Raw genomic sequence first — 21,824 nt, forward strand, 5'->3', positions numbered from 1 at the left:
TGTGCCGTTTGAAAAAATGCTCATTGTGGTGAGAAGCGCACTCTGCCAAGAGTTAGAGTAATTGCATGACTAGTACAGCAGAAGGCATTTTCAGTTCCCAGATTGAGAGGGCCTTGAATAAATATAAGAAGTAAATATAAGAAGTCTTCAAGTTCATTACTCCTGCCCCTTATATATTAAACTAATTGCTTCTTACTTAAAGATAGGCTAAACATTTTGATATTCTAGATACTTATCTAAAGCAGCCTTGTGAAAATCCACTGTCAGATACTCAGCCTAAGGAACGATGTTATAGTAAATCTAGAAGGCCAGTGAATCCCTGATAGGAGAGGTGTCTGGGAACACCTTCCTTCCTCTGCCGCTACTGGCCAGCCTGTCCTTGCCCTGTGGTCAGTGATGCTAACGTGCTTCCTGGAAGTCCAATGGAATGAAAGGAGAATGAGTCCTGTACTCACTATGTTGCTGTAGACCATGCTGTAATATTAATCCTGTAGCCTTACTTAAAAATTCTTCCTTTATTTTTAACTTGCTTTTCAGTAAATGTCATGCCATAATGCAAATATTTGATATCTCATAAACATTTTAAAATGTAATATCAAAGAGCAAATGCCTGTTTTTCAAAACAACTACCTTATTGTGATTGACTCATTTTATTCTGCTGTAACATTTTCCCCTCCTTAGTATAGAGGAGTGAATGATAATTCTCTGTTGAAATATCTGTAACTTCTCCCTCTGACCCTCGGTGCCCCTTCTGGTATCCTAAGGCTTTGTCTTAACCTGTTCAACAGGATTTTTTTTTGTTGTTGAAACCTTTTTGAAACAATTCAGTGATTTCTTCCAACAAGTTTATCTGCTCTGCACTATTTCACTAATAAACCTGGCTACCACGTAGCTCTTGACCTCCAAGTAGTTTACCTATGCAAGACCTATGACATTCTGAAATCATTTTTATTTCTCAAGCAGTCATGAATGGAACTTAGTCATAAAGGTGAAACTTATCTTCATCCAGTTTTTTTTTTTTTTTGGCCATTTCCTTTGCAAAATGTCAGCTATTTTCTCCCAAAAATTTTCACCAGAACAATAATCATAAGTGCTAGAAAATATATTTTGCAGAAATGAAACAGCCCAGATGTACTCTTGTATTTCCTTGATGGGTTTTGGTTGGTAAAAAAAAAAATTACCAGCATTAAATGAGATATAGAGTGACGAGTTGATTCCTTGCCTAGAATCATTTCTTCCCTCTGAGAATCATAAGAAATCTTTTATTTTTACAACGCATACATGTAACTTCCACATTATCGTCAGGGACCTGAGGTGTAACTTGCCAAGTGAACCCCAAGGTTATCTTATCTTGCAAAAGAAACCTAAACCAAACTAAGGGCCTTACAGTTTATGGTTAGACTGAATCAAAAGCTTGTAACCTCAAGTTTTCCAAAAACAGCTTCTGACTACAGAAGCAAGTCATGCAGTTGTTAGGTGTGGAATAGCACTGAGCGGGGGACGCACGAGCATCCATGCAGACTGCGTTTCCTTCCGGAAAAGACTTTTCTACTTTTAATATAAATGAAGCCATAACAGTCTCATGCTGTGGAAAGAGGGTGAAACGGTTCATTTTCAGAGGTTATATAATATGAATTTTCACATTTACTGTGAAATGTCTAACTTTACCAGTGCTTCAGCAAGTTTCCTTTCGGGAGGGTGTTGGAGGGTGGTTGATAGGGTGGGGTAGTATTGGTTTTAGGGGTTTTAAATCTGTGAAATTTAAAAGGGGGACAGTTGTTGGCTATGGTATTTACTAGTTTTGTAGTAATGTTTTGCTAGCCTGACTGACTTTCCTTACTGATTTTTATGCCCGCGGTCCAGGGTGACTGTTAGCCTTCTTGTGTGGGGCGTCTGCTGAGTAGTGTCTTGTCTATTTGTAGAGGCAGCCAGTGTGTGTGCACCTGCGTGTCCTTTGAATACAGAAGCACACTGTGTGATGATGGAATCGGGGTGTGGCTAGGAAGAGGGATGCTGAAGCTTTAAGAGCATTTTTTTCCCGACTCATAACAGTATTCCCATCTTTTGCCTGCAGGCAGGGAAAGTGTACAGTATTTATTTTGTTTCTGTTTTACTCTAAATTTGTAAGTCTTTAAGTAGCTTACATTGATTATTATAGGGGAGGACAAGTGACTTGTTTCAAGTTGTATTTGGTATTCTTACTTTCCAATTTCTGTACTTTAAGATATTGAAATTAAAATTGTATTACTTCTGTTTTGATTTTTTTTTTTTAGCGCTCGGTGTTATTTCTTTGCTCATTTTGTTTGAAAGTATAAATGTTGAAAGTTGTATAAAATGTGTCTTTGAAAGAAAAAAAATCTGAATTCTATATCCAATTCTGACTTGCTGTTCCCTTTTTCTGGTTACTGAATCATGGGAGAATTATTTGGGAATATGAGATACCCTGTTAAGCTTCTACTACTTACTGTTTTTGAAGATTGGGTGTGAAAAGTAACATATTTTATTTAGATATGTTGCCAGGGAAGAGCAATTGTTGAAAGAATCTAAAAGGGTGGTTGGCAAATTGAGATTGGGAAGTAGAATGGATATAGGTGCTTTGTGGCAAACAGACTTCCTCCCTGTCCCCCTCCCAACCCCAGCATTCCGCAGATATGTCCTTACCTCCTGCTGTGTTCTAGCCAGTTCCAGGCTGGTGCTACTGGAGTGAGCAAAGCCAAGTCCTGAGAGTGTATGTGAGACGCAAAAGGCAGGAAGAGTTTCAGCACAAGGTCAGGGAGAAAGATCACTTTGGGTCACAGGGCCGATAGGTCAGGGATGCCAGTGAAGATATATGTGCTTGTCTCGGAGGGGGAAGGAGCAGAATCATGGACTGAGAAGGAAAGAACACTGTGGCAGTACTTAAATGGTGGCAGGGAAGCAGCCAGGGTCCACTGTGCTGAAGAAGCGAAATGTGAGTTCATGGAAAGTAGGCCAGCAGAAGGATCAGAGAGCAGGGAGGGATCCCTGGGCACTCACGGATCCCTGGCCAGCTGCTACAGAGGCTGTCACTCTCACCAAAACACTTTGCACTCCCTCTTTCTTTTAACGGATTTGCTATTGAACAGCTTTCTGAAGTCTGAATCTGAACAAATAGCCTTTTATAAAATTCATACATTATTTAGAGTCTGTGAGATGTTTATTTTTCTTAAGGCTGATCTGCTCACCATGAAATAGTCATCAGAGCCTGTTCTGCTTCAACTTCCGGCCCGGTTTGTATTTCTGCCAACCAGGATGATTGTGGGAGAATGATGCTAGACACTTCCTCTTAGAGTAGGAAGACTCCGGTCCTGTGCTATGGAACAGAAGCCTTCATGATCTTTACTTGGTTTCATTTGAGTGCCTGCTATATACAAGGAATAGTTTTATTTCTCCAGCACAACAACCCACTGAGGTAGGTACTATGTTTCCCATTTTGCAGATGACACCAAGGCCCAGGGAGGAGGGATTCCATGTCTGAGTTCATACCAATGCTAGGAAGTTAACAGATTTCAATCTCTAGTCAAACTCTAAGGATATTCTTTGTCTTCTGGATGTTCTGTTTTTAATTGTTAAGGAAGAACCATATGACCCTTTGGAATGGTTTGTGTTCTTGCCACTTCTTTGTAAATACCACCCAAGTGGGACTGAAAATATCTTCTAGAAGTTTTCTGTCACTCAACAGACTTTAGAGTGTCCACTTGGCTGGGAAGTGAATGCTGAGGTGAGGTGGACCTTGCCTAACCTGGGCCACAGCCCCCACAAGCACATGCAAGACTTCGGGTTGGGGAGATGAGCCTTCGCAGGGGAGGGCTGTAGAGGCTCCCCTGCTGGGCCACTGCTTCTGCTGGTGAGCATGAAGACTGGGCTAGGCAAGGCTACCACACCTTTTGGGCTATAAATGAGCTGGATTAGGGGAAGAGCCAGGCTAGGCTAAGCAACTGTATCCACTGATACACGCATGAGCCAAAGTAAGTGTAGGCTGGCTGGGCTTTATTGCAGCATCAGCTGGCAAGTGCCAGAAATGGGGGCAAGTCCTGTCAGGCTAGACTGCAGAACCACCTGGAAAGCACAAGATCTGGGGCTGGGAGTGGGCCAAGTAGGGAAACTGTGGGCACAGATGATGGGCTGCAGCTCCTATCAGTAAGCATGAGGACTGGGGTGGGTGGTGGGCCTGGCTGGACAGGCAATGCACCTGCCAGAATACGTGTGGGTTGGATAGTGAGATCTATCTGGCTGAGCTAAGCTATAGCATACATTCATGTGTACAAGACCCAAATGTGAGAGGCGATAAATTAGACCAGCTTCCTGTAGATACTGACATGTGCAGAAACCAGGGCTTGGGGCGGGCCTGGTGGGGGTTATTGGGAGTCAGACTAACTAGGCTGCAGTTTCTGCTGTTGTGTATGAAAGCCAAGTGTGTAGTGGACAGGGTTAGGCTGTGCCACAGCACCTGTTGGTTTGCATATGAGATCGGGCTGGGGACAGATTCTGACAGGGTAACTGCAGCTACCAGTGTGTGTGCAGCCTGGTGTGGGTGATGGGCTGAGCTGGACCCTGCACTGACTGGCACACACAGGAGTCAGGTCTGGGGTCACTTTAGGTGAGGTTTCTTTTGGGACTCACCAAATGGGACCACTGGACTCAAAACTCCAACCATGGGGAAAAATACATGATCTGTGGTCTGACTTTGGAAAGCATATATCTCAAAACTGGGCTTCTTTGTTGCTGAAGCCTGTGCAGTGGATGGCATGCCCATATGCACACGGGGGACATGACAGCTCATTGAGACCTGCATAGGACATCTAGTACCATGGCAGAGGATGGAGGGCAGAACAAATTGGGCAATTCTCCTGGCCAAGCTTCCACAGCAAGTATCTTTGTGAATGGAGACTCTAGGGTGGACTGTCAGCCAATAGACTTTGGAAGGTTTTCAATAGCATCTCAGAACTATTGAAGTCACTTGAGCAGTACCCTTGGAACCTGCTCCACATCGGGAATCCTAGATGACATCAGGTGGTCATCTCACATCCCTGGGTACTGATGAGCTTAGGCCACTTCTCTCCTCACTTCTTCCAGGTACAGGAAGAAAAAAATTGGAAGCAATTGTCTCATCTACTTTTCCCTGTATCTTCACTTCCTCCACCCTAATTTGTGGTCCATATGGGCATGCATCCTCAACTACATAAACATCATCAAAAATAAAATAAACTTGGGCCCGGCATGACGTCCTAGTGGCTAAGTCCTGACCTTGCAACCATGAGAATCCCATGTGGGTGCCAGTTCATATTCCAGTTGCTCTACTTCCCTTCTAGTTCCCTGCTTGTTGCCTGGGAAGGCAGTGGAAGATGGCCCAAAGCCTTGGGACCCTACACTCACATCAGAGACCCAGAAGAGGCTCCTGGCTCCTGGCTTTGGATCAACTCAGCTCTGGCTGTTGCAGCCACTTGGGGAGTGAACCAGCAGACGGGAAGTTCTTCCTCTCTGTATATCTGCCTTTCCTATAGAAAAACATCTTTAAAAGAATATATAAAAAATAAAATGTGTTCAGAAACACCAACAAACATGTCCAATAAACACCGTAGTAATTACTGTTATTTTTCTACCCAAGACTTTGAATATTTTATTTATATCACAACCACCAAAAGTATAGGGAGAAAGTTACCATTACTTTTCTTCTTTTATTTTTAAAGACTGTGCCCTGGCCTGGAGATCAGGCCTACGTAGTGATCCCTTTATTATTACCTTTTAAGAATTCTTTTTGGGCCCGGCGGCGTGGCCTAGCAGCTAAAGTCCTCGCCTTGAATGCACCGGTATCCTATATAGGCGCTGCTTCTAATGCCGGCAACTCCACTTCCCATCCAGCTCCCTGCTTGTGGCCTGGGAAAGATTCTCATGGTTGCAAGGTCAGGACTTAGCCTCTAGGACATCATGCCGGGCCCAAGTTTATTTTATTTTTGATGATGTTTATGTAGTTGAGGATGCATGCCCACATGGACCACAAATTAGGGTGGAGGAAGTGAAGATATATGGAAAAGTAGATGAGACAAAGCCTTGGGACCCTGCACTCGCATGGGATACCCGGAAAAATTCCTGGCTCCTGGCTTTGGCTTGGCATAACATCGGCCGTTGCGGTCACTTGGGGAGTGAATCATTGGACGGAAGATCTTCCTCTCTGTCTCTTCTCCTCTCTGTATATCTGACTTTCCAATAAACGAATAAATCTTTAAAAAAAAAATAAGAATTAATTCTTTTCATTGGAAGTGCCTGGAATCTCAGCCTTGGATCTAGCATTTGCACCAAGACCTGACATTTGTCAGTGAGTGCTGTGGCTCACACCCAGTCTTGGCTTTCACCAGCAGATGTTACAGCCTGGTTCGGCCCAGCCCACCCGCAGTACCAGTAATTGCTGGCAGGTGCAGCAGCCTGGCCCAGCTTTCATATATTCAGCAGCAGGATTTGTGTTTATGCAGGGAGGTTCCCAAAGTTTACCTAGAAAGTTGGTTCCCAGCTCTGGATCTTGTGTGTGATGACAAGTGCTGCAGAACAACCTGACATGGCCAGTCCCCAATCCTGGAATTCAGTGGCAGGTACTGTGGCCTACCCCAACTGTCCCACACATATTCTGGCTTTTGGTTGGTGTTACAGCATAGTGCAGCTTGGCTCAACCCCAGACCTGGCTTTCATATGAACAGGCAGATGTTGCTTAGCCCAGTCCATCCCACACTCATTCTGGTTCTCGGCACCAGCAGGTGCTGGGGCCTAGCCTAGTCTGGCTCACTGTCATACCCAGCCCACATGTCTGCCAAGAGGTGCTGCAGTCCTGTTCAGCCAGGTCCATCTTTAGTCCCGGCTCTCACACTTGACTACAGCAAGAGTTGCGGCCTAGCAGAGAAATCCCCAAAGTTCCCCTACCAAGCCTATTCCCAACCCATCCCTGTGTGTGCCAATGGGTAATCTGACTCAGCCTGGTGTGATCTACCCACTGTCTTGGCATTTGCCAATGGTTGCAGCCTGGTCAGGCCAAGCCCAACCTCAGTTCTGGTTCTCATGTGACTGGGTGCTGCAGCCTAGTCCAGCACAGCCCATGCTCCATCCTGGCTCTTGTGTGCATGCCAGGGTGTGCTACAGCCTAACCAAGACCAGCCTGACCCTAGACGTAGCCCACACATAAGCTGATGGGTACTATAGCTTGGCCTGGCCTCCCTGCAAGCCCTAGTATTTTCCAGAAGCTCCAGCCTAGCATGGGAGATCCCCAAGTTCCCCTACCAGGCCCACTCCCAGTCCTGGATCTCATGAATGTTGGTGGATGGGGCCTGGCGCAATGGCTTAATGGCTAAATCCTCACATTACAAGAGCTAGGATCCCATATGAGCACCTTCGTACCCTGCACCTATGTGGGAGACCCAGAAGCTCCTGATTCCTGGCTTCAGATTGGCTAAGCTCCTGCCATTGCAGCTATTTGGGGAGTGAACTAGCAGATGAAAGATCTTTCTCTGGTTCTCTCTGTAAATCTGATCTTTGGAAATGAGTCTTGAAAAGAGCTCCATTCCTGAGGCAGGTGTTTGATCTGGCACTTACAATACCAGCTGAGACACTTGCATTCCATAATGGGTTTGTGTCTTAGCTTTGCTCCCCATTCCAGAAAAAGCTTGTTTTGATATTTGGAAAGTTTTAAAAAGTTGTTTTTATAGAAGGGAAACTTTTTGGGGTTCTCAATCTACTATTTTTCACTAATACCATCCTTTCTTTTCTTTGTTAATTTTAAGGTTTATTTATTTTCATTGGAAAAGCAGATTTACAGAGAGGAGAGACAAAGATCTTCCATCTGCTGGTTCATTCCCCAAATGGCCACAATAGACAAGCCAATCTGAAGCGAGTAGCCCCCTCTTGGTCTCCCACCTGGGTGCAGGATCTCAAGGAATTAGGTCATAATCCACTGTCTTCCCAGGTCAAAAGTAGGTTGCTGTATGGGAGGTGGAGCATCTGGGACATGAACCGGTACCCATATGGGATCCTGGTGCTTGTAAAGGGCAGATTCGTTAATTGAGCAATCATGCCAGGTCCATCCTTCCTTTCTTTAAAAAACGTTATTTTACACAAAATAGTACTGAAGGCTTGGTGCAATGGCTCAGTGGCTAAATCCTTGCAAGTGTCAGGATCCCATATGGGTGCCAGTTCAGGTCCTGACTGCTCCTCCCCCTATTCAGCTCCCTGCATGTGGCCTGGGAAAACAGTAGAGGATGATCCAAGGCTTTAGGCCCTTGCACCTACGTGGGAGACCCAGAAGAAACTCCTGGCTCTTGGTTTGGCTCTGGCTGTTGTGGCCATTTGGGGAGTGAACCAGCAGATGGAAGATCTTTCTGTCTCTCCTTCTCTCTGTAAATGTGCCTTTCCAATAAAAATAAATCTTTTTAAAAAGTACTGAAACATAACTAAAATTTATTTGAATGTAAAATAAAACAAATTATATTGAAAAGCAGTCTCCCATTTATCTTGCAAAGCGATTTTTTGTTTTATTTTAAAATCCAATTTTATCTATTATTTTATTAATTGTTAATTATGTATGATTGCTGTTATGTATGATGTTTCGCTCTCCCATCTGCTAGTTCATGTTCCAAGTATCTACAACATTTGGAGCTCAGGTTAAACCTTGGAGTCAGGAATTCAACCCAGGGCCAGCAGGTGGGTGACAGGGACCCAACTTCTTGAACTGGCATTCCCAGTGTCTGCATTTCTGAGTGGCTGGCATCAAAAGCAGTGCCAGGACTTAAACCTAGGATTTCCAGTGTGGGAGGTAAACATTTTAAGTTGCATTCTAAGTGCCCTGCCAATCATTTGCCCCTATAAAAAAGATAAAAAATTAAAACTTTAAATTAAAAACAAAACTATACTATAGTAATGATATAGGAGAACTCAGGGAGGAGGGGATTGGGGAGGGGATAAGGGAAATCCCAGGGCCTATGGAACTATATCATAAAATGATAATAATAAAAAAATAAAAAATCTTTTATGTTCTTGTAGTAATATTATTTTGAATTTGATACTCATTTTAAGTTACTGTTAAACAGCATAAGTATTCTTCCCTCCCCCAACCCTTTCTATGGTTCACTTCTCCAATTTCTTAGTATTTCCCCTGTCTGCTTCCCACAAGTAGAGTTCACAAAGTTTCCAGATCTTTCTCCGCAAGCCTTCACAGCATCCTGCCACCCATGACTCCGGCATTTCTACGCCGAGTCCTCCGCCCGCTTCGCCTGGTCCACCGATGTCCTTCCACGCGGAGAGATTTACCGTGTGCCTGCGAAAGCTGCGTCCACGGCCCACACCACCACCAGCACCTTACAGCCCCTTCCCACCAAACCCTCATTTCTAGCCCTTATTGAGTTATTCTGGAAGGTTCCAAGAAGGAACGTCGGGTCAAAGGTCATGCGTACATTTAAAATATTCATAGGAATTCCTGTATCACTTTCATTTTCCCCTAAATAGGGCTTTAACAACTCATTTGCCTTTCATCAGCAGTGACAGATAGCCCTCTGCCCTAATAGTCTTTAATTGACTTATTTTTTTTCCGAGGATGTAGCCTTTCATGTTTGAAAACCAAGTGGCTCCCCGTAAGCTGATCAGGACCTAGCGGGAACGTTTGTTCCGGGGGCGGGTCCTCGGCCGTTGCCTCAGTTTCCGGCAGTCGTCGAGGCAAGCCGGCTGGGCTGAGTGAGGTGCCTTATGGGTCTCCCTCAGAGACGGGCATCACGGCCCACTCCTCAAAGCCGCGGCCCACGAGCGCCAGGGGGAGCTCTCGAGGTGGTCGAGCCGGCGCCGGCCGTGCCCACAGCTACTGTCTGGGCCAAGGCGTCGCGCGGTGGTGCCCCGCAGAAGGTGCCAGCTATTTTCTAGAACGCCCAGGGACGCCCCCACGCCGTACCCGGCTGAGGCGCCCCCGTAGGCCGGGGAGAGCCGGGAGGCGGGCGGCTCCCAGCTGAGGGCGCTGAGGGGAAAGCGGCGAGCGGCCGGGCGGCTCAGCTGCGGCCCGGGGGGCGTGGTGAGGCCCCGGAGCGAGCGGCTTTCGTTTTCGTTTCCTGCCACAGCGTCTCCGCCTCTCGGGAACGGCTCGGGTCCGCGGGTGTGTCTGGCGCCAGGACTCGACGGCTCAGGGCAGCCCCGCTCGTCGCTTCGTCGACGCCGTCACTGCCACTGCCATGGCCCAGCTCACCACCACCAGGGTGGGTGAGGTGACCCAGGCGCTGTGCGCCGCCGGGGGCGCCTTGGAGCTGACCGAGTTGCGGCTGCACTTGCTGCGGAGCATAGACACCGACACCCTGGAGCGGGTGCTGCAGGTGCACGGGCGCTTCGTGGTGGTCACCCGGCCCGGCGCCTCCACCGACGGGGCGGCGGCCCAACAGCGCGTGGTGCTGGCGGTCTCCCCGCTGCGCCTGTGCCGCGCGCACCTGTCCCCCAAGTCCACCTGCGAGGGGCTCTGCGCACAGCTGCATCTGTGCAAGTTCATGATGTATGGCACCTGCAAGTTCCTCAAGGCCGGGTAAGGCAGCGTGCCTTGGGGCCCACGGCGGCGGCGGGGCTGGGGGGGGGGGCGTGGGTGGACGATTAGGTGGCCCGTTCCCTGGCTTTGCTTTAGGAGGACTTCATTGAGCACTTGCTGAGTACCTGAGACTGGGCCAGGAATTCCCGAGGAGACACTCTGTCGTGACCGGGAGTGGCTTGGATGGAGAGCGGATGGCCGTGGGTGGGATGCCGCGGGTGGCAACATGGCGGTGGTGGGAAGCAGCAGCCTCGTGGAGCCCCGTGACGCCCCCAGCTTGGAGGCCCACACCGAGGCCTTGCTCCACCCGCCGCCACAAGGAATCTCCGATCGGTATTTAAAGCCCCAAATCCAGTTATCCTCCCAGCACCCTAGGGTCCCACAGGGAACTGCTCTGGGCTTGCTCGCCAGCGATAGCACCTCCTCGATGGCCGCCTTTGCTTGCCCTGCCTGGTGTGCCCTGGCAGGTTTACGCCCTTGCCTCTTTTGAGTGAACACTTGGCTTGCTCTTTGTCTTCATCGCACTTCCTCATGGCACCCTTTAGGTCTGTTTTAGGCTGCACTGGCCACCTCCTTAGCACAGAACACTGCCTCGCAGGTGGGCAAGTGAGATTTGTGAAATGGATGTTGAGCTTAATGCTGAGGAATCTGGACTCCATCCTGGCCCTTCAGATGGCAGGAGAGAGAAAATCATGTTTGTTTGCCTTCTGAGCAAAGATCTTAAGTAGTTCCGTGGAAATCTTAAGATCTGTCTTAAGGGCCTGCTTGGAAGCTAGTCCACTTATTTGTGGAATTTGTTTCATTTTTCTTTTCCTGCCTCCAGTTTCTTTAACTTTTTCTTTCATCCTGCTGGGTATCTCTCCACCTCAGCACAATAAGCATCATTTCCCGATGCCATAGCGTGGGGTGTGAGCAGTCCGTCCATGCCATTCGGAGCTCTAGGCTGACTTCTGCTCTGCTGCCTCAGCACAGTGGGCTCGAGGCCATTTTAGGAATCCAGTTTCAGGGAAGGAGACATGGACAAGAGCATCTTGAGAGGATCTTGCAGGGGGTTCTTGTGGGCCGGATCTAGAAGTGGTGGGTTTTTGTCCAGCTATATGCCATTGCCCAGAAGGTGTCTGATGTACCCACTTAGGTGCAAGGGGATTGGGAAACAGCATCTCCTTGAAAGCTTCCAGAAATACCTAGATTGGCATTTTCCGAGGGGAGGGTGTTGTATGAGAAATTTGAAAGAGCTGAGGAGTTGGCAGTAACGTGTTGAGAAAGTATTAGAGATGATCAGTCTAGGGTTTCCACTCTCCTGTCGCTGACTGTTGATTGAGACAGCAGGAGAACATTTTAAGTCTGACTGGGAGGAAGCTGGGGGCTTTGCACTTCTGCATTGGGATATACTAAGCAATGTGTGTGGGGCTGCCATGTGGGAGTGGATTGGACCTGATGTGGAGTGTGAGGCTTCCGCAAAGCTGAAGGTAGAAGCACGGGGAAATTTGCTCCCTGGAGGTGAGGCATCCCAGCAGGGAAGGAGCAGCAGCAACCCGAAAGAAAGAAGGCTCAGAATGTAGCTCACCTGATGAGGACCGTGCTAGGTCTCTCTATTATTCACAGTTGGTAAAATAAAAGATGGCTGCCCTATTCCTAGGCTGGTTTCTGAAACTGTGCTTGTCTTGGAAATCTGGAGTCTGATATTTATTGGCCTAGATGTCTTAAGATAGATTTGTTTGTTTATTGAGAGAGAGATTAATCTTCCAACTGTAGGTTCACTCCTAATGGTTGTAATGAGCAGGGTTAGGCCAGGCTAAAATCAGGAGCCAGGAACTCCACCAAGTCTTTGATGTGAGTGTCAGGGGACCAAGCAGCTGGGTGGTCATCTGTTGCCTTTTCAGGTGGATTAACAGGGAACTGGATCATTGGAAAGGCAGAAAATACCAAGAGAAAGTTCTGCCTTCTGCTGGTTCACTTCCTAAATGGCTGCAGTGGCCAGAGCTGAGCCAACCCAAAGCCAGAAGCCAGGAACTTTTTCCTGGTCTCACGTGGATATAGGGTTACAAAGCCTTGGGCCATCCCTTACTGCTTTCCCAGGTCCCAAGCAGGGACCTAAATGGGAGGTGGAACAGCCAGGACACACACTAGTGCCCATATGGGATCCCAGCGCTTGTGAGTAGAGGATTAGCTAATTCAGCCACCATGTGGGCTCAATAAGTCTTAGGCAAGAAGCATTTGCAAGAGTGATTAAGATGCTTCATGGGACACCTGCATCCCAGGTTTGTCACACCTGGATTCAAGTTCAGGCTCCACTTATGATTCCAGCTTCCTGCTAATGCACACGCTGGTAGGCCGCAGATGATGGCTCAAGTACTTAAGTCTCTGCTACAAGAGACCTAGATGGAGTCTTATTTTTTCTAAGATTTTATTGATTTTATTTTAAAAGATTTTTTTAATTTTTATTGGAATGGCAGATATACAGAGAGGAGGAGAGAAAGATCTTCCATCTGATGATTCACTTCCCAAATGGCTGCAGCAGCTGGAGCTGAGTCAATCTGAAGCCAGGACCCTCTTCTTGGTCTCCCATGTGGGTGCAGGGTCACAAGGCTTTGGGCTGTCCTCGACTGCTTTCCCAGGCCACAAGGATGGAGCTGGATGGGAAGTGGGGCTGCTGGGATTAGAACCGGTGCCCATATGGGATCCCAGTGGCACATTCAAGGAGAGGACTTTAGCTGCTAACTTATCATGCCAGGCTCTAAGATTTTATTTATTTTTGATTGGAAAGTCAGAATTAGAGAGGAGAGACAGAGAGAAGAATGTTCCATTTGTTGGTTCATTCTCCAAATGGCCGCAACAGTTAAGACTGAGATAAGCCACTTCAAAGCCGAGAGCTTCTTCTGGGTCTCCCATGCAGGTGCAGGGTTTTCAGGCTTTGGTCCATCCTCTACTGCTTTGCCAGGCCATAAGCAGGGTGCTGGATGGGATCTGGAGCAGCCAGGATACAACCCAACACTCATATATGATCCTGGTGTGTGCAAGGCGAGGACTTTTGCCACTAGGCTACTGTGCTGGGCTCACCTAGATGAAATCTAGACTTCTGGCTGAAGTCTGGCCTAGCTGGAGCAAATGTGGGTTTCAGGGGTGTAAGCCCCAAGGGATAGAATCTGTCTCGTAAATAACAGAATATTAAAATATTTAGGCAATCCCTTTTTTGTGGTAAATGCCCATTAAATTTTTTTGTAGTTGTCATTAGCCTTCATCGTTATGATGTTGGTTGTATATAGTCTGGCAGCATCAGTTTATTTGCTCATTTGATGCTCTTCTTTTTTCTCCTTGCCTTCCTCCTTCTCACCCTTCAAGCTCAGACTTTATCCCTGGTTTCTTCCTTAGCTGTCACCCTACTTCAGGCAGGATCAGGTGCCCCAGCCTCTCTCTGCTGATACATTCTGAACATGGCTGACCTTGCACTTTGAGTCTATAGATGGCTATGAGCCGTCTCTGAGTCCTGTACCTCTGCTGGATGAGAATAAGAGGAACCAACTAAAGCTTCAAGATTTTCACTCTGTGTAGTGAAATAGGGAAGATACATTTTACTGAGGTGGATGATCACAACAGGGAAGTACAAGTTTGGGGTTTCGATCAGGAGTTTGGTGTTCTTTGAAGAATTTACTGTGGGCATCTAGTACCAGATGTGTCAGTGTCTAAGTCAAGTGAATGCTCTCTGCCTAGCCCCTGGGTCCTGGTGATCCTGACCTACCTTGAAGGTTTATTGTTTGGTTTCAGGGTGGGGCTCCGGTGCTTGGCTCACAGCTAGTGCTCCCAGTTGCTAGTGCCTCAGAAGAATGGAGGACAGGAGCCAAAAAAGGCATGGCTAAAGTGTGTGTGTGTGTGTGTGTGTGTGTGTGTATACATACATATAGCCATAAGGCACATATATGACTATCAAGTACTCTGCTTGTTTATTCATTCAGTCCATTTTTAAGTACTTGTCTTGTGACTGGTACGTTGTAGCTCTTTGGGTGAGAACTCTGTCATTCTCACATGCCTGCTGAGAGGTGCTCTCCTGGGCCCTTGACCTTGCATAGTTCCTTCTCTTCCTTGGTAAATAAGCATTAGGTTTTTTCCATTTTGTAAACTTGCTGGTTTTTCTCTGGTGCTGGTAAACAGGACCAGGAAGTGTTTCTGAAAAATTGTCATGAAGATTGATTTTACCAGCTGTGTAATTTTGCCAAGACTGCCATAACAAAGTGCTACAGACTGGGGAGCTTAAACTCTAGAAATTTATTTCCTTAGAATTCTGGAGACTGGAAGTCCTGAATCAAGGTGATAGCAGGTTGGTTTTCTTCTGAGGCCTCTCTTTATCTTCTGAATGGCCCCTTCTCACTGTGTCCTCACATGGGTTCCCTCTGTGTGTGCGTGTGTGTGTGTGCTGATCTTTTATAAGGACACCAGTTGTGTGAGACTGGGGCCCACTCTAATGACCTCATTTTAACTTAAATATCTCTTTTGAGATGCTATCATTGATCCATTTTTCATTACTTTTCAAAATATCCGATGCAGGCTACTTAGGAAGAAAAGAGGATTGTGGCGGTTTAAGGGCATGGCACCATGTCAGCTCAGCTCTGGGGAGATCCCTCTTGTCTGTCACATCACGAGAGGTGGCAATGGCAGGATAATATGCCGGAGTGAATAGTCACATCACCAAACAGGAAGTTGGAGCTACTGGGTGTGAAGTCAGTCTCGGGCATTTGATGTAGCCCTCTGGTGAGAAATAAAGGAATAGCTGATTTTTTTTGAGGGCATGCCCTCAGCCCATCTAGGGACCACTTTCTAGGCCCTAACTTCTACAGGTTCCACATTACCCCCAATAACATGAACGTGGGTGTCAAACTCCCAGTGACCCCTGGGGGACAAACCACATCCAAGTTGTAGCACAGAGTCACATCCTGAAGTTCTGGGAGTTAGGACTCCACCATAAGAATTTGGAGGAGATAACAGTCCAGCCTATAATACCGTCTCTATTTGTTTGCAGGAAGAACTGTAGAAACAATCACAGCTTGACGACTGATCACAACCTGAGTGTGCTGAGAACTCACGGTGTTGACCACCTCAAGTTTAGTGAGCTGTGCCAGCTCTTGTTTCAGAACGATCCCTTGCTTTTGCCGGATGTGAGTGCCAGTGGGGAGGGGAGGTTTCTTTATAGCAATAGACTAAAGGCCATGTGGTTGGAAGACTGAAGAGAATCCGTGGACCCATCCTTACAAAGAACCACGCAACCTGGGTGGAATTCCTGACTCTGTGGTTTCTAGGCCTGACGTTGGACTAACTTGCCACTCCTTGAAACCTCTCCTCCACTGTCATTTATGCTGGTACCTCCCTTACAGGACTTCTGTGAGGTTGCCAGAGAGGGCAGTGGGGGGTGAGAGGCATGGGGAATCTGTTTGACCTGCACCTGCAGAACTGTATTACACAGAGCTCAGGGGATGAGAGACTTCATTGAGTCTTTTTTTTTTTAACATAGATTTTTTTTTATTGCATTTAATTTTATAACAACGTTTCATAAGCTCTGATGTTCCCCCTTCCCCTCCCCTTGCTGTTGAGTCTTAACCCTTATCCAGCAGAAACTAAAACCACACTGTTGGCCAGGCGATCCACAGTGCAGCCTCCTTCCAATATGACTAACAGCCACATGGTAGTCATAGACTCACATCTAGGGAACTTTTGAACTTTGGTTGATGTGAATTCTCAGATTGTGTTGCAGGTATCTGCACTGCATCAGTTCATCAGCCAACAATATGAAGTTAGAAATGCAAGAGATTTACCCTGGGAGAAGGCAGGAGAAGATGGGGAAAGCCTATTGGCAACATAAGGCAGGACTGTCATTTATGGCAAGAGAAGGAAGGAAGAGGTGGGAAGAGATTCTGACTGCAACATACTTTGAATAAAGGTCCCACTGTGCTAATCGGCATTACTTGAGCTAAAGTCACTGCAGTTAGGCCACAAATTCAGTTCTGACCAGTGTGTTCCCATAGCCAGCACAGCATAGATGTGGAATGCTTTGTCACTCTTTTTGGTTTGAAGTAACAGATAAGACTGGAATATTTTTTTGAAAGATTTATTTATCTTTATTGCAAAGTCAAATATATAAAGAGAGCAGGTAAGACAGAGAGGAATATCTTTTGTCTGATGATTCACTCCCCAACTGATCACAATGGCCAGAGCTGCGCCAATCTGAAGCCAGGAGCCAGGAGCATTTCCGGATCTTCCACACAGGTGCAAGGTCCCAAGCTTTGGGCCATCCTTGACTGCTTTCTCAGGCCACCAGCAGGGAGTTGGATGGGAAGCAGGGCTGCTGGGATTAGAACCAGCGCCCATATGGGATCCCAGTGCATTTAAGGTGAGGACTTTAGCTGCTAGGCCACCTCGCCGGGCCCAAGACTGGAATACTTTAATGAGAACACTTTACTACTATTCAATTAAATCCACCCATGTGAGAAAGGTGTTCTTGAAGTGCAAGAGACTAGCACATAGTAGGTGCCAACTTTTTTCTTTTTCCTTTTGGAAATTAGTAGTAACTTAATAATTCAGCTAGCCCTACGGAATATCTACTGTGGCACTGTCAGTGGATGATTGAGATGTTCTGAAAGGCTGCACTCTGGATCTGGGATGCAGTTTGGGAATTGGGGAAGGCCTTGTGGCATAAATGTTTACTTTGAGTGATAAAGGCCAGAGGAGGTTGGTGTAGATGGAAGAAAGGAGATACAGGAAGAGGAGCTGGTTTATGTGGGACTGGCCCAGATAGGGAGCTGGCACAGCCAGGGGACCTTAATGTAGGGTGGGAAGGGGGAAGAAAGAGAAATTAGTGGATAGAGGCTGTTTCACTCAGGCTTTCTTGTATCAGGAAGAAGTGAGAGTATGTGTGTGGTGGGGTGGGCATTAATAATTTAGAACAGTCATCTTGTCAGTAGTGTGAAAATCAAATCAGAAGAGGTCACTAAGTGACCAGTTGTGTTTATGGGCTTTGTCTGCGTATGAGTGTAGACTAGCTGAGAACACACTGGCAAATGGAAGCCTAGACCTTAAATGCCCACTCAGTGTGCCTTTGCTGCCAGAGCTTCTGCCCTTGGGTTAGCTGCTTGGCTAGTTGTTGGTAGGCATACAAAACAGGTATCCATTTTGTGTATATTGGACCCTTGATTTGTTTTGTGTTTGACCTCAGCAACAGGTTAAGAAATGGAAATCTAGAGTTTATGGGTTGCATGGCTTGTGAGCAGTTGAAGTGAAGTTAGGTTTCAGTTTCCTCTGGCTTGCTGCTTGGGGTTTCAGTTCCCGGGTGGGTCCTTGCTGCTCTAAGCCTGGGCTTTGCAGCCTTTGTGGCATTCCTGCATGTTGTGAAAAGTCATACCTGGGAGTTGAATGAGTGGGTCCTTGGTGGGCTCTGGCCTGGTTCTCACATGCAGAAATTAGGAGTACAGAAGAGAACCAGACTGAAGTTCAAGTCCCATGTGTGTCAATAACCCAGTTCACAGTGCTATTCCAGATGCTGTGGATAGCTAAGAGTAGGTCCAGGCCTTGAACTTCTCTCTTTGCTCCCTTGAGACATGAAAGGTGGTGGTACTTGCCCTTACCTAAGATGATTTCAACTCTCCTTGTTCTATGAATTTGAATTTGAATTGTAGAATTGGGAAAATCTAAGATCTGGGGTAGTAGAGAATTGTCAAGTCTGTCAGGAAGGAGTATCAGAGATCATTAAGATGCTGCCTTCTGATCGACATTAAAATACCATCTCCTGTGAACAATGTGGTTCTAGTCATTTTGAAACTCTTTGTTTTCCCAGTGGAAGAGTCCATTCCAGGGAACCCACTCTCCAGCTGGTTCCCATCTTATCCAAGGGCATGTGCCAGAAGCTGTGACTTGAGTGAGGGATGCTTTCTTAGCTATGACCTGCATAGATGACATACTCACAACTGTGGCTTCCAGGGCTTGCCTCTTCTAGCCAGTGAACTGGTTGATGGGGAGATGGTGTCCTTTCAGGCCTCCCTGACTTGTTATTTTTTTCCACCCCCTTCTCTGTCAACAGATCTGCCTGCATTATAACAAAGGAGATGGACCCTACGGCTCTTGTTCCTTTCAAAAGCAGTGCATCAAACTCCATATCTGCCAGTATTTTTTACAGGGAGAATGCAAGTTTGGTACCCAGTGTAAGAGATCCCATGACTTCTCCGATTCTGAGAATCTGGAAAAATTGGAGAAGTTGGGCATGAGCTCGGGTCTGGTGAGAAGGCTGTCTTCCATATACAGAAATGCACTGGACATCAAGAATAAGGGCTCTGCCTCTGAAAAGGCTCAACATCCCCCTCCGGGCCCACAGGCAACTTCTGGTAAGGCCAGGGGGAAGAGCTCCAGGCCTTGTGCTGGGGGAAAGGATTCCAGTTGGCTAGCAAATGCAATGTGGGACTTTGGACAAGTCAGAGCTTCTTTTAATAAGATTGTGAGAATAAATTGATAGCAGGGTTTCTAGACAACGGTAAGTTAATGGAGGGAAAGGGATTTCAAATGGGCTCAGTCTAAACTGAAATGGACTCAGCTCCAACCCTGTGCAGTCCACTGCTACCCCTACCCCTAACCCATTCTTACTCCTCAGCTTGCCTCTCAGCGAGGGAGGCTTAAATAGGGAGTGCCATGCTGCATAAGTAAAGGGGCATCTTGTACATTGTATTGTTTCTAGTTTATCCTTTTTTTTTTTTAAGATTTATTACTTAACTCAAAAGAATTAAACGAAAAAGAAAGAGAGAGAGGGAGAGAGAGAAAGAGAGAGAGATTAATTGAACTTCCACTTGGCGCTTCACTACCCACATGGCTGCAGTGGCTAGGACTTAACCCAAACTGGGAGCCCAGAAGTCCATCCAGGTCTTCCACATAGTTATCGGATGCCTAAACCACTTAGGCTATTTTCTGCTGTCTTCCCAGGTACATTAACAGGGAGCTGGATTACAAGTGGAACAGTCCAGCACTGAAACCTGTGCTTATGCCAGTGTCACATGTCAGGGCTTAGCCTGTTGCACTTTGATGGTGACCCTTGCTTTGGTTTTTAAAAATGCTTGAAAAGAGCATCTTTTAATTTTGAGTCGTGACTATCCTCCTTACTTGAATAAATGGAATTTTTCTACCTTGCTCTCTGCTTGTCAACAGTACATAGACAGTGCCTAGTCTATAGTAGACAATCATACAGTCGAATGTGCTACAACACTCTATTTATAAAATTTTATTTTTATTCTGTGTGTGTGGGGGGGAGAGACAGAAAAAGAGAAAATTATCTATTGTTGATTTACTCCCCAAATGCCAGCAATGACAAGGCTGAAACTGGGAGCCCACAACTTATTCCTGAACTCCTTTGTGGGTGGTAGGAACCCAAGTATGTGGCCTGTTACTTGCTTCCTTCTAGGGTGCGCCTTAACAGGAAGATGGAATCGGAGGTGGAGCTCAGACTTGAACCTAGGCCTTCTAATTATGCCATACAGTGTCTTGACGCATGCTAACTACTGTACCAAGCACACACCCCAGAGACTTTTTAGAAAGAAATTTCAGGCTCAGTGACAAACGGGAAATTCTGAGCAGAGATAATTAATTTCTTGAATACCTATTGTGTGACAAATGGATAATGTGATTTCTCAGAATGATTAATACATTAGTGTCCTTTGCATTCTGTCATAAAGGCCCTGGACTAGCCATCTTAGTTATTGATTTTTTTTCTTCAGATTTATTTATTTGAAAGGCAGAATTAAAGCAAGAAAAAAGCCAGTGCTAGAGCTTCTGTTCACTAGTTCACTCCCCATATGGAGCAACAACTGTGGCTGAGCCAGGCCTAAGCTAGGAGGCTACAACTCCATTTGGATCTTTTATGGGAATAGCAGGGACCCAAAAATGGGGGCCATCTTCTGTTGCTTTCCCAGCATATTAACAGGGAGGTGGATGGGAAGTGAAACTGACAGGAATTCAAACTGGTTCTCATATGAGATGCCATCTTCACACACATTGGCTTAACCTGCACGATACTGGCCTGAAGTTATCTATTCTTTGAGTTTGCCACTAGCTGGATGCTGACCTAGGACCCAGTTACTTAAGTCATCACTTGCTGCCTTGCAGAGTCGGTGTTAGGAAGCTGGAATTAGAAGTAGAGCTGGGACCCAGGTGTTCTGACAGGGAGGTGGGAAGTCCAACTGGCATCGAGAAAGAGAGTCATTCCCTAAGTGACCATTGGTTCACTCCCCCAAATGGCTGCAATGGCCAGTGCTGGGCCAGGCCAGAGCCAGAAATTTCACCTAGGTCTGCCATGTTGATGCAGGGATGCAAGCACTTGGGCCATTTTCCACTGTTTTTCCAGATGCATTAGCAGGGAGCCGGATCAGAAGAGGACTAGCTGGGACTTGAACTGGCTCCTGGCAATGCAGTTTTTATACTTTTTGCCACAATTCCATTCTCCCCACCTCCCCTATTGGCATCTTAACTACCAAGGCCAAATAACTGCCCCTGACTTTCGTATGTGCAAGTTTACCTTGTGAGTTTCTGGGAAGGAGATGTGACCGAAAAGAAATGAGATGACAGTGCTCTTCAGGCACTGACAAAGTTTATTTCCAGGGTTACAGTTTTTTATACACTTAGTAAAACAGTAGTTCAGACACACCTCAGAATTATGTCTGGGAGCAGAGAGTTCAAGGAGGCTAACAAGACAACTTGGTCAAAGCGTTGTTGAAATGGGGACTAGATAAGGAGTATTGTCTGCCCTTGGTTGACTAGACAGAGCACAGATGTTTGCCTATCGTCAAGGAGAGCATGAGAGCACATCCAAGGACTCACTGGGGACAAGAGCGCACTCTGGGGGCTCTCCCGGAGCCTCTTCTCAACAGGATCCCACAGGCCTCTGCCATCCCGGCTGTCCTGTTGGATGGATTCCGACACATATGTTAAAGTTTTCCTTGCTATGTGTGTGGTTTTTTTCCCTCTGTATTCTCCTCAGTTGTTTTTTTCTTAAGTTGTTACAACTCTCAGAAGCCTGGAAGTAGACAGATTTTGCCTTGAACCAATACATGAGTGTCATTGGGCTTATAGCCTTTTCAGAAACAGGGTGGATCCATTCCTAGGTAGTGCCATATTCTAAGAGCAGTCACTGCCCTGGAGGAGAAGGTGGTGACCTTAAAATCCATCAGGAATACATAGAATATCTGATAGACTTCTTAAAAAGATGAGTATTGAAATAATGGGATTCTGAATAACTGTTGCTAATGAGTTT

General features: G+C 46.5%; 1 protein-coding gene across 1 annotated transcript in view; it reads left to right on the forward strand.

Moving 5' to 3' along the window:
• The first annotated feature begins 9,357 nt into the window (after positions 1-9,357).
• The window catches only part of PARP12 (poly(ADP-ribose) polymerase family member 12), a 41,287-nt gene continuing 28,820 nt past the window's right edge, over positions 9,358-21,824 (forward strand). The window contains exons 1-3 of the mRNA XM_041001945.1: positions 9,358-10,552; positions 15,567-15,702; positions 18,615-18,915. Of these exons, the coding sequence (XP_040857879.1) occupies positions 10,212-10,552; positions 15,567-15,702; positions 18,615-18,915 (778 nt within the window). The 5' untranslated portion in view covers positions 9,358-10,211. The remainder of the gene's footprint in view (positions 10,553-15,566; positions 15,703-18,614; positions 18,916-21,824) is intronic.

This window comes from Ochotona curzoniae, unplaced genomic scaffold (genome assembly GCF_017591425.1).
Source record: "Ochotona curzoniae isolate NIBS_2020 unplaced genomic scaffold, NIBS_Ocur_1.0 scaffold_2476, whole genome shotgun sequence".
Taxonomy (NCBI): domain Eukaryota; kingdom Metazoa; phylum Chordata; class Mammalia; order Lagomorpha; family Ochotonidae; genus Ochotona; species Ochotona curzoniae.